The sequence below is a fragment of the Vipera berus genome (assembly GCF_964194415.1).
Source record: "Vipera berus genome assembly, contig: HAP1_SCAFFOLD_171, whole genome shotgun sequence".
Taxonomy (NCBI): Eukaryota; Metazoa; Chordata; class Lepidosauria; order Squamata; family Viperidae; genus Vipera; species Vipera berus.
The window spans coordinates 58,269-70,437 of NW_027673549.1; the positions used below are offsets into that span (position 1 = coordinate 58,269).

The 12,169-nt window shown below is 41.6% G+C and overlaps 1 protein-coding gene across 1 annotated transcript in view; it reads left to right on the forward strand.

Moving 5' to 3' along the window:
• LOC308679321 (integrin alpha-D-like) overlaps positions 1–11,099 on the forward strand; it is a gene marked incomplete at its 3' end in the record, with an annotated part of 38,569 nt that extends 27,470 nt beyond the window's left edge. Inside the window, exons 16-23 of the mRNA XM_081346928.1 lie at positions 2,411–2,484; positions 3,754–3,898; positions 6,714–6,827; positions 6,928–7,007; positions 8,168–8,251; positions 8,382–8,460; positions 10,356–10,463; positions 11,019–11,099. Of these exons, the coding sequence (XP_081203054.1) occupies positions 2,411–2,484; positions 3,754–3,898; positions 6,714–6,827; positions 6,928–7,007; positions 8,168–8,251; positions 8,382–8,460; positions 10,356–10,463; positions 11,019–11,099 (765 nt within the window). The remainder of the gene's footprint in view (positions 1–2,410; positions 2,485–3,753; positions 3,899–6,713; positions 6,828–6,927; positions 7,008–8,167; positions 8,252–8,381; positions 8,461–10,355; positions 10,464–11,018) is intronic.
• Positions 11,100–12,169: the final 1,070 nt, after the last annotated feature.

Here is a 12,169-nt window from a genome sequence, read left to right on the forward strand (position 1 = left end):
AGAATAGAATAGAATAGAATAGAATAGAATAGAATAGAATAGAATAGAATAGAATAGAATAGAATAGAATAGAATAGAATAGAATAGAATAGAATAGAATAGAATAGAATAGAATAGAATAGAATAGAATAACAGAGTTGTAGGTCATCTAGGCCAAAACCCCCCACCCACCCAAGCAGGAGACCCTATACCATTTCTGACAGATGGTTGTCCAGTCTCTTCCTGAAGACTTCCCACCACATCTGAAGGCAAACTGTTCCACTGGTTGTTTGTTCTAACTGTCAGAGAATTTCTCCTTATTTCTAGATGGAATCTCTCCTTGATCAATTTCCATCCATTATTCCTTATCTGGCCTTCAGGTGCTTTGGGAAATAGCTTGACCCCCTCCTCTCTGTGACAGACCCTCCAATATTGGAACACTGCTATTGTGTCTCCCCTGGTCCTTCTCTTCACTAGACTAGAATGGTGGAGAGTGGAAGCATATGGAATGGAAAGAATGGAAATGTTAGATACTGGGTTCGTTGCTTGATTGACGAGACGAGGCGAGTGAGTTCAGCAAAGATCATTGTTTATTTGGTTGCAGGAACTGGACTGAGAAACAGGGCTGCGAATGCAGCAATTTATTATTTATACACCCTATTGCCACCCTAAGGTAAAGGTAAAGTTTCCCCCGCACATGCGTGCTAGTTGTTTCCGACTCTAGGGGCTCATCTCCGTTTCAAAGCTGAAGAGCCAGCACTTGTCCGAGGATGTCTCCGTGGTCATGTGGCCGGCATGACTAGACGCCAAAGGGGCACGGAACGCTGTTACCTTCCCACCGTAGTGGTCCCTATTTTTCTACTTGCATTTTTACGTGCTTTCGAACTGCTAGGTTGGCAGAAACTGGGACGAGTAACAGGCACTCACTCTGCTACGCGGCACTCGGGATTTGACCCGCCAAACTGCCGACCTTCTGATCGACAAGCTCAACGTCCTAACCCACTGAGCCACCATGTCCCTATTGCCGCCCTAGAGGCAGCCAATAGCGGCACTGTAGATGGGTTGTCTGAGGAGCTGGGAGCCGTTAGCCAGCTTCCCTGCTTGAGCAACCTTCCAGCAATTAACCCCACGTGATATCCCTTAGCAAGACAAAGCCCCATACATTACACGAAACCTCTTGGATGAGAAGTGAAATGTCTTGAAGCAAAACCAAAGAAAGTCTAGCTGCCTTTGAAAAAGCATCTTTGGGACAACCGTGACCTGGATGACTGAGAATCTCCGTAGACATTTAGGGGTGGAGGTGTTGGACTAGAAGCAGAGAGACCCAAGATCTGGTCCACCCTCAGCCGTGGAGGCTCACCTAGGGGTCTTTAGGCCAACCTACCTCATAGGCTTGGTGTTGTGAGGACAGATAATTAATTTAATTTAATTTAATTTATTAATATTTCTATACCGCCCTTCTCCCGAAGGACTCAGGGCGGTGTACAGGGCAAGAATAAAACACAAAGCTACAAAAATTAAAAAGTAATTAAATACATGCCCATAAAAAACAATAAATACATTAATAAAACCCCAATAAAATGATAGTAAAAACCCCACCAATCCCCCCTCAGGCCAGGCCGGCTTGTTCGAACAGGTATGTTTTCAGATTGCGGCGAAAGGAGCGAAGATCGGGCGCCGTCCGGAGCTCAACCGGTAGCTGATTCCATAGCTCCGGGGCGCCCACAGAGAAGGATCTCCCCCTGGGGGCCACCAATCTACATTCTCTGACCGGTGGCACCCTGAGGAGGCCCTCTCTGTGGGAACGCACAGGGCGGAGGGAAGTTGACGCCAGGGAGGAAGCATTAGGTATGCCACCTTACACTCCTGCAGGAGGAAAAGGCAGGTCACTAATCAAATAAACTTGTTAGCCACCTTTGTAATCAAGTTGGCCCCCTCCTCTATACTCAATGGAACAGGTGGGGGGGAGGGGAACAACTAACAAGGGGACTTGTTAGTTAGTTACAGACGATCACACATCCGTAATGTGTGGGGCTGCAGCAGAGCAGCGGGGGGCAGCAGAATGTCCATTTCTGTCACTTTCAGGAATTTCTGTTAGGCAGGAAAGAAGGGGAAGCTGGTCAGTTGCATAGGAGCTCTGGGTTCCCCTTATTAAGTTCCATTAACTCTCGTGGTGATTTTGACTTGCCTTTCAGTTACTGTACAATTACTGTACTGTAAATGGCTATCATAGGTAAAGGAAACCAATGCCATAGAAGAAGGAAATGTTGGTGCAGGGTTCAAGGAATAGAGTCAAATCATCAAAACTGAGGTGTACTTTGTCTTTTAAGTTCTTTCTTTCTTTCTTTCTTTCTTTCTTTCTTTCTTTCTTTCTTTCTTTCTTCCTTCCTTCCTTCCTTCCTTCCTTCCTTCCTTCCTTCCTTTCTTTCAGCTCCCCTTTGAGAAGAATTGTGGGGACGATGGGCTATGTGAAGACATTTTGCAAACCTCGTTTACTTTCTCAGGGTAAGAGAAATAGTTTCTCCCACACCTTCTCCCTTACATTCCTATTATCTACAGCAGTGTTTCTCAACCTTGGCAACTTTAAAGAGGTGTGGACTTCAACTCCCAGAATTCCCCCGGCAACCAGCTGGCTGGGGAATTCTGGAAGTTGAAGTCCGCACCTCTTCAGTTGCCAAGGTTGAGAAACACTGATCTTTGCCATACCTCAACTGACCTAATTTTGAATGCTCTACCAAATTACCCTTTCTAACAACTTTGGGAAGGATTCTGTGACAAAAACATTTTTCAGTCCTTTATGCAAAATTGTTATAAATTCAACCAGCCTCTGCCTTTCCACTCCATAGAGATTTTAAAATTTAAACTTGAATCCATTTGTTCTTTCATTCTGATTGGATATATCAATAGTACTGCTTTGTGCAATGTTATCACCAATCTGTACATAAACTGTGCTTATTAGATCAAACAGTACTGCTTGGAACCCTATTAAGTTACAAACATAACAAGCTGCCTTGAAACTAATTGCTTTAATGGAATAAGCTCTTATTGATTTGGAATTCCTTGGCTGATAAGCACTCTTGATAAGATTTCAGTTAATCTTCAATTAAAGGGTGGGATCAAGTCTATGTTACGTGCACTAAGGCCCATTGAAAGCAATGTGCGAAGTTGCTCATGACAAATTTAAGGGCCACTGTTTTCAGGTGGCCCTTAACAAATTCAGCAGGGACAAATGGCAAGGGGTGTCTTTTTTTTTCTTTGATATTCTTATATGCAAATACAAGTAATCCTTGACTTATGGCCACAATCGAGCCCCAAATTTTTGTTGCTCAGTGAGTCATTTGTTAAGTGAATTTTGTCCTGTTTTGTGACTCTTCTTGCTACACTTGAATCACTGCAGTTGTTAAGTTAGTAGCACGGTTGTTAAGTGAATCTAGCTTCCCCATTGACTTTGGCAGAAGGTTGCCAAAGGGGATTCTGTAACTCTGGGACACTGCAACCGTCACAAATATGAGTCAGTCAAGCATCTGAATTTTGATCACCTGACTATAGGGGTACTTCAAAGACCATAAGTGTGAAAAACGCTCATAAGTCACTTTTTCCAGTGCTGTTGTAAGTGAAAAAGTGGTAACTGTTGTAAGTCAAGGACTACCTCTATAATCGTAAGTAGTGAGAGTATTTTCTTTTATTGATTCATCAATCATGGCCTGTGTGTGACCTTCATGATCTGAGACCTCTAACCAGGACCCAGAGTTTCTTTTCTTCACTCCCACTCAGCCTGCAAACTTTAGATGTGGGTTTGACTCCCGAGTTCACCATAACGGCCTCCCTTCAGAACCACGGGGAGGACGCCTATCGCAGCACTTTATGCTTCTTCTACCCTGCAGGACTCTCTTATCGCAAAGTCACCTTGCTACAAGAGGTAAGAGAATAAAGGATGCCAGCAGAGGTGCAGAATAGGGGCGGAGCCTACTCGGGTTGTTACCGTGTTTTCCCCGAAAGTAAGGCCTACCCCGAAAATAAGCCCTAACTTGATTTTTGGTGGTGGGCCTAATATAATCCCTACCTCAAAAACAAGCCCTAGTTTTGGGGTGACGCACACATCTAAAAATCAAGCTAGGCTGGGGGTGTGGAGTTGCCCCACGCAACCCGCACCCAGGCCTGCATTTTGCAGTTTGGCCTTTCCGGAAGGCCACTGCAGCCGATAATCGAGCAATGGATTCAATCCATACCTCGGTTCTGCAAGGCCTCTGCAGCCGAAAACTGAGCTGTGGATCGAATCCGTTGCTTGGTTATTGGCTGCAGAGGCCTTCTGGAAAGGCCTGAGTGTGAAATGCAGGCCCGAGCTCCATTCTCAGTTGCAGAATGAAGCTGCTCCTTTGGCCGCAGAAGAAGTGGGCCGGCTGGGCAGGGCTGTTGGTGCCGGAGAAATTTTCCAGGAAACACGGTATATATAATGGTATGTGGAAAAGACCTAGGGAGACTAGGCAAGACGTGCTATCTAGGGAACAGATAAGAGACAGCATAGCCCAGAGCTGCATATTGTGTGGACCAAGAGGCTCAGAAGGGACTCTCCCTGAACTCTTGAGCTGTAAAAGTGACAGTGGGTGAATTGTACTGCCAGACCTGATAGATTCTGTTAATGTAGCTTTTACACTGTCTTTCTTTATTCATGTCAGAAGCACCTAGAAACTACAGACATATAACTTTCAACACTGAGTAAGTAAAACAAACATAAGATAGGTCATAAAAATATAGACATTTAAAAGTATAGAAAATAAATAGTATTAAAACTAAATGACATTTACCCAGTAATGGGCCATGTCGACAAAAATGTTCTCTCGCCAATGTATGGTCTTCCTCCATACATGTTGAAGGACGTTTTATGCACCATAGCAAGTGTGTTGGCTTGTTCTTCACATTCACAGAGTGTCTTCTATATAGGAAAGCCCCATTTTCCTAGATTGTCCTTTGATCTTCCTACCCCAGTGCACTATTTAGAATAGAATAGAATAGAATAGAATAGAATAGAATAGAATGGAATGGAATGGAATGGAATGGAATGGAATGGAACGGAATGGAACGGAACGGAACGGAACGGAACGGAACGGAACGGAACAGAACAGAACAGAACAGAACAGAACAGAACAGAACAGAATAGAGATAGAATAGAATAGAATAGAATAGAATAGAATAGAATAGAATAGAATAGAATAGAATAGAATAGAATAGAATAGAATAGAATAGGAATACGTAGAATAGAATGGAACGGAACGGAACAGAACAGAACAGAACAGAACAGAACAGAATAGAATAGAATAGAGATGGAATGGAATGGAATGGAATGGAATGGAATGGAATGGAATGGAATAGAATAGAATAGAATAGAATAGAATAGAATAGAATAGAATAGAATAGAATAGAATAGAATAGAATAGAATAGAATAGAATAGAATGGAATGGAATGGAATGGAATGGAATGGAATGGAATGGAATGGAACGGAACGGAATAGAATAGAATAGAGATGGAATGGAATGGAATGGAATGGAATGGAATAGAATAGAATAGAATAGAATAGAATAGAATAGAATAGAATAGAATAGAATAGAATAGAATAGAATAGAATAGAATAGAATAGAATAGAATAGAATAGAATAGAATAGGAATACGTAGAATAGAATGGAACGGAACAGAACAGAACAGAACAGAACAGAACAGAACAGAACAGAACAGAACAGAATAGAATAGAATAGAATAGAATAGAATAGAATAGAATAGAATAGAATAGAGATGGAATAGAATAGAATAGAATAGAATAGAATAGAATAGAATAGAATAGAATAGAATAGAATAGAATAGAATAGAATAGAATAGAATAGAATAGAATAGAATAGAATAGAATAGCATAGAATGGAATGGAATGGAATGGAACGGAACGGAACGGAACGGAACGGAACGGAACGGAACAGAACAGAACAGAACAGAACAGAACAGAACAGAATAGAATAGAGATGGAATGGAATAGAATAGAATAGAATAGAATAGAATAGAATAGAATAGAATAGAATAGAATAGAATAGAATAGAATAGAATAGAATAGAATGGAATGGAATGGAATGGAATGGAACGGAATAGAATAGAGATGGAATGGAATGGAATGGAATGGAATGGAATGGAATAGAATAGAATAGAATAGAATAGAATAGAATAGAATAGAATAGAATAGAATAGAATAGAAATAGAATAGAATAGAATAGAATAGAATAGAGATGGAATAGAATAGAATAGAATAGAATAGAATAAGAATAGAATAGAATAGAGAATAAATAGAATAGAATAGAATAGAATAGAATAGAATAGAATGGAATGGAATGGAATGGAATGGAATGGAACGGAACAGAATAGAAATGGAATGGAATGGAATGGAATGGAATAGAATAGAATAGAATAGAATAGAATAGAATAGAATAGAATAGAATAGAATAGAATAGAATAGAATAGAATAGAATAGAATAGAATAGAATAGAATAGAATAGAATAGAATAGAAACTTTATTGTCACTTTAAATGCACACTAATCAGCATACATTAAAATGAAATTGTGTTGCATTCAGTTCTCCAACAAATTCCATTATGCATTAGAATTAGTTTATCTGATTGTGTTTCCTATCTGGGCTATCTAGTAAGACTGACATTATGTTCCTCTTCTCAAAACTTTGTATGCACTCCTGCCTTAGGCCAGCAGAAAGGTGACACGGGTCCAGTGCCGTTCAGCCCCTGCCCTGGAAGAAGAAGCCAGCCGGAATGCCACCTGTAACATCAACCACCCTATTTTCTGGAGTGGAGCAGAGGTGAGATCTGCTCGCTTTGTGTATTTGCGTTGACTGCCACAACAGTTGAGGATGACTGTAGCTGTACACCACTTACTCTCCCCGCCTTTGCATGTTTCAGGCTATTTTTGTTGCCACCTTTGATGTCTTCCCAGATGCTGATCTAGGGAATACACTGCAGATCATGGTCAAAGCTGAGAGGTAACATCCACGCTCCTGGGTTTTGTGGGTTAACAGAAAGCCAATAGTATTCAGTTGCTTTTAAGGGTGGAGGCTGGTGGCCAACAATAAGGCTCTGTGTGTCTGTGTGTGTGTCTCTCTGTGTGTAACTGAGATGACTATCAGTAAAGGAGAATATTTGTAGCTCGGGGTTGAAATGAGGAGTCTTTGGTGCTCTCTGAGCTTGGTTGTTTTCTTGCAGACGTTTCATTACCCAAACTAGGTAACATTATCAGTGCTAGCAGTGATGAGGTAAACTAGTTTGCATAATGAAGCATCTGCAAGAAAGTGACCAAGCTCAGAGAGCATCAAGAAATCCCTGATGTTACTGTTTCAAGGTCTGAGTTATTTGGGTGCCAACCGTGTGGTGTGAGATACTCTACTGCACAGCTTTCAAGCTGTCTTATTGGGCTGCCCTGAAATTTCTGTGAAGACTTAATAGGGATTTCTCAATAGGAAAATAAAAAGCAGTGTCCTTGAAGACAGCGTAGCCATTGCAGTTGAGTATACTTCAGTATGTACAAAAGTAACGAAACCTAAAAAGCTTGCTCAGTGTTATACTGTATGTAAAAGGACATGTTTTAGTGTCCTCAGTGGAGATCTGGTACTTGCAGAAGGCAAATTCAGGTCGACCGTGATCCTCAAAGACCAAATGTTTGAAAATGCATGAATGTAAATCATATTTTTTAGTAAAACTCTGCTGGCCGCCTTTATACTTTTGAGGGCAGCAGAAAAAAATATTTTGCCGAAGTAAAGTGATAAACAAAGAGGTCAAAAACATTGTACACTTCTCTATAGTAGGGTGTTGTCATCCTGGGATATAATTTTTAACCTGCCTGTAACTAATTCTGTGGGTCCTCCGGCACAGTTTTTCTCCCAGGGCTATGAAATATTAGAAATTTTAAAATGTCAAGAATGCTGTTCCTTGGGAAAAATGAAGGAAGATTCATATTAAGACAGAACTTGGCTGAGAAGCAAAAAAACTAGCTAAAGATTCATGCTATATATTCTGTCAAAGCATTTTTTGCTACAGTGCACGATCAGGATTGAGATGTAAAATGCATCATATGACAGAGTAATATAGGTAGGTTGTTTTAGAATTTCCTGATTAAATGAAATCATATTTTCTTCCCCTTGTCCAGTGAAAATGGGAACACCAACACCAAGGACATCAGCTATGAAGCCACTTTGCCTGTCAGATATGCTGTACACCTGCTTATCAACATGTAAGTTAATATGGATATTTTAAAAAGGAGATAGAATGTAGACTCTGCAAACCTCATCCTTCTCTCAAGGATGCTGTCTCTGGAATCTTCCATTTCTACCAAAATTCTTGTCTCTGTTAAATCTTCTCAGGGGCGAGGAGTCCACCAAATATGTGAACTTCACTGTTGGCCAAGAAGATGCACAAAAGAGTGTTGAACACCGATATGAGGTGAAGGGCAAAATGAAGAAAAAACTATAGTCTGGGGGTTGGTGGGAAGAGGAGAAAGATGGGGCTAGGGAATTCTGGGAATTGAAGTCCACACATCTTAGTCACCACCCATCTTTAAAGGGTATTCCTTTAAATAGGGTTGTAATTTTAATAACAACAACAATAAATTTGGAGGGGATCTTGGAGGTCATCTAGTCCAACCCCCTGCTCAGGTAGGAAACCCTATACCATTTCAGACACCTCAGTTTCTAGGTTGCTTCTCTCTTTGGTTAGTTCCCATCTGTTGCTTCTTGTCCTGCCTGTCAGATGCTTTGGAGAATAGGTTGACTCCCCCTCTAATCTGTGGCAGCCCCTGAGATATTGGAAGACTGCTATCGTGTCCCCCCTCGTCCTTCTCTTCATTAAACTAGACATACCCAATTCCAGCAACTGTTCCCTGTATGTTTTAGCCTCCAGTCCCCCGATCATCTTTGTTGCTCTTCTCTGTACTCTTTCTAGAGTCTCGACATCTTTTTTACATCGTGGTGACCAAAACCGGATGCAGTATTCCAAGGGTGGCATTGTAAAGTGGTATTAACACTTCACGTGATCTTAATTCTGTTATCCCTCTGTTAATGCAGCCTAGCACTGTGTTTTAAGTTAGGGCAGAAAATAGGTGCTATTCCCGAGTATGTAGTTGTAGAATAGATGCAGGTTAAAAATGAGGGCCAGGGGAAGTTTCACATTTTTGAATATATGTAGACTTATATATTATTGTCCACCTTCAGTAAATAAAAAAATCCAGCATTGTTGAGAGCAATTGGCTTAAACCTTTTCCTTTAACATAGGACTGTCTGCAGGGACTTCCTTTTATAGATAGTCCTCGACATACGACCACAAGTGGAATTTCCATTGCTAAACAAGACAAGTGTGAAGTGAATCATGTCTGATTTTACAACCTTTTGTTGCCACGGTTATTAAGCCAATCACTGCAGTTAATCCTCTGGCCGTTAAGCAAACCAACTTTCCCCCCCTTGACTTTGCTTGTCAGAAGCTGACAGGGTAGGTCACAAATGGAGATCACCTGCTGAAGCCATTATAAATATATGCCAATTGTCAAGTGTTGATCATGCGACTTGGGGATGCTGTGATGACCAGTAGTAAGCCACCTTTTTTTCAGTGCCATTGTAACTTCAAATGATCATTAAATGAATTGCTGTTAAGTTGAAAACTACATGTAAGGCACGTGCATTTTAAAATATCATTGATCTGTATGGGCTACATCTGCACTTGGGGTACTATATAATGAGGTATATTACAAGTAATGCCACTACACCGGTATTCCATGGGGCTTGAGTAGACTTACAGAATAATCTACACCCTGATGACAGCATCAGTCATTCTGCCTTCATGTCTAACATGAAGTAATTAGTTAAACTTAATGCTGAACAACTAATTTTCATTGAAATAGTGAGCATTGATCATACCTAGGTCACATCACTAGTCTTTTTCAGACGGATAGGAAGATGAAATGAATTAAATAAAACTATAAGCCATCCCTGAAAACATTATCCTTGCACATAATGGTGAAGGAGTTCTTTGCTAATTATCAACCTAATTATCAATCTAATTGGAAGAGACTTTTGAAGCCAAGAGGTCATGGTCCGAAGTGTTCTAATGGTTCCTGCACTGAGCAAGGGGTTAGACTCAATGACCTCTAAAGCCCCTTCCAAGTCAAGAATCTGTGACATGCTTCCCTTCCTTTCTCTGCTTGCAGCCTCAAGGACACGGTGTAATTTGTGACCACTAATGTTACCACTTCTTTTTCCTTTCCTATACAACATCACCAGATGGGTGGAAGGACCTCTTTGTGGTGGAAAAATGGCAGAAATGCTTAATCAGATTTTTTTTTTCAGGTGAAGAATCTTCATGAACGAAGCATCCCTTTCACGGTGACATTTCAGATCCCAGTAAAACTGAAAGAGATTCTGGTTTGGGATGTGTCTCAAGTTATTCCTTCTGAGGTATGCTTATATGTTGAACAATCTTGTTGTGGCCTTCTGGTCAATCCACTGAGGAAACACACACACACACACACACACACACACACACACACCAGCCCGGCTGAGAAAATGAATGCTGGAGATATTCAGCCAGTGCTGGCCGTGCACTTTGGAGAAGCATTTCACCTTGTGATGTGATCTGACCCACCTCACCAGACTGTCCAGGCTGACTCATTCACATGCTTTGATTTGATAACAGGGGTTCTATGTGGGTGTGCAGTGCATTGGTAAAAGCCCGTTCTAGATCAGGTTGGATCCGAACAACTCCTTCGTCGCACCAATGAGAACTGGGTTCCTTCCTTGTTTTAAAGGAGCGCTTTGGTTGAACCCCCGCTAAAGATCTGAGGATCTGTAAAACCTGACTGAAGATTCTTCTTCCATCTTCTGGAACTCATTTGGAACTAGGATTTGGGGAAGCAAAGTTCTTACTGAGAAGAAGCAAAATATGTCACCCTTTGTCTTCTGCTCCACCCATCACCTTCTGCTACTAATAACCGGACCTCTCTTTTTCTGCAGCCTGAAGTTGCCAGGTGTGTCTTGGAGAGAGAAACATCAGATTCCGAGGATCTTCTGGCCAATGAGGCACAACTCCAGTTGGTGAGCCTGCTGGTCCTTTTCTTTAGGGCCAACTGCATTCTGGAGCTCTTTCTGAGAGAAGTCATACCGTATATATTGATTTATGAGAATCCTCAGGAAGGACAAAGGATTCCTGAAAAAAATAAGCATGCTCCATGGACATCCCCTAGTTCAGACATGTCAAACACAAGGCCCGGGGGCCGGATCCGGCCTGCGAAGTGCTTTCATGTAGCCCGCGAAGCCATCCTGGAAACAGTGAGGGAATGGCCCCCACTGCCTTGGCCCTGGCCCAGAGACCCTCCTTCTGCCAGAGACCCTCAGATCTGTCCCACTCCTGCCCAGGCCCCCATAGGCACCCTTGATGCGACCGATGTAGAGCTGGCCATGCCCACCCAGAAGGCCATACACACTCTAGCCACGCCCACCCAGTAGGCCACGCCCACCCTGGCCATACCCACCCGGCCCCTTGAGGGCAACCGCAATGCTGATGCGGCCCTCAATGAAATTGAGTTTGACACCCCTGCTCTAGTTGATCTATTCTACACTATACAAATTAAAGGAACTTATAGATGGTCTCTGGATACGTATACTCAGTTCTGACTTCTGATTTCTGTTTCCTAAGTGTAGATGTTTCCACTTGTCTCTATTAAATTCGGTTGCTTAACCGTTTCCTCTAATCTATCAAGATAGGTTTGGATTTTATTTTGGACTACCAGGCTACTAGATGTCCTAATCGATTCTGTGATATCTGCAGATTTCATAACTATTCCATCAGCCATATAATTTAGTAACAATGGAAGAGCTGAAGAATACAGAACCCAAGATTGAACTTTGTGCCCCTCCCTTGACATTTCTCACGAGTTTGAAGAGGAATTGTTGATGGATGCATGCTTTGAGCCACTCATGTCTCCACTTAATTATCATGTCACCCATACTTAGCTAGCTTGCCAATCAACATTTTATAAGGGGGTCTTCAAAATAGATTGTGCTTAGGCACATAGTATATCTATAATCTGTTAAGGAAGTTACCCTATATAATCTGGAAAGTTTTTTTTTTTAAAAATAAATATCTTTTACAGCCCTGAAAGCTA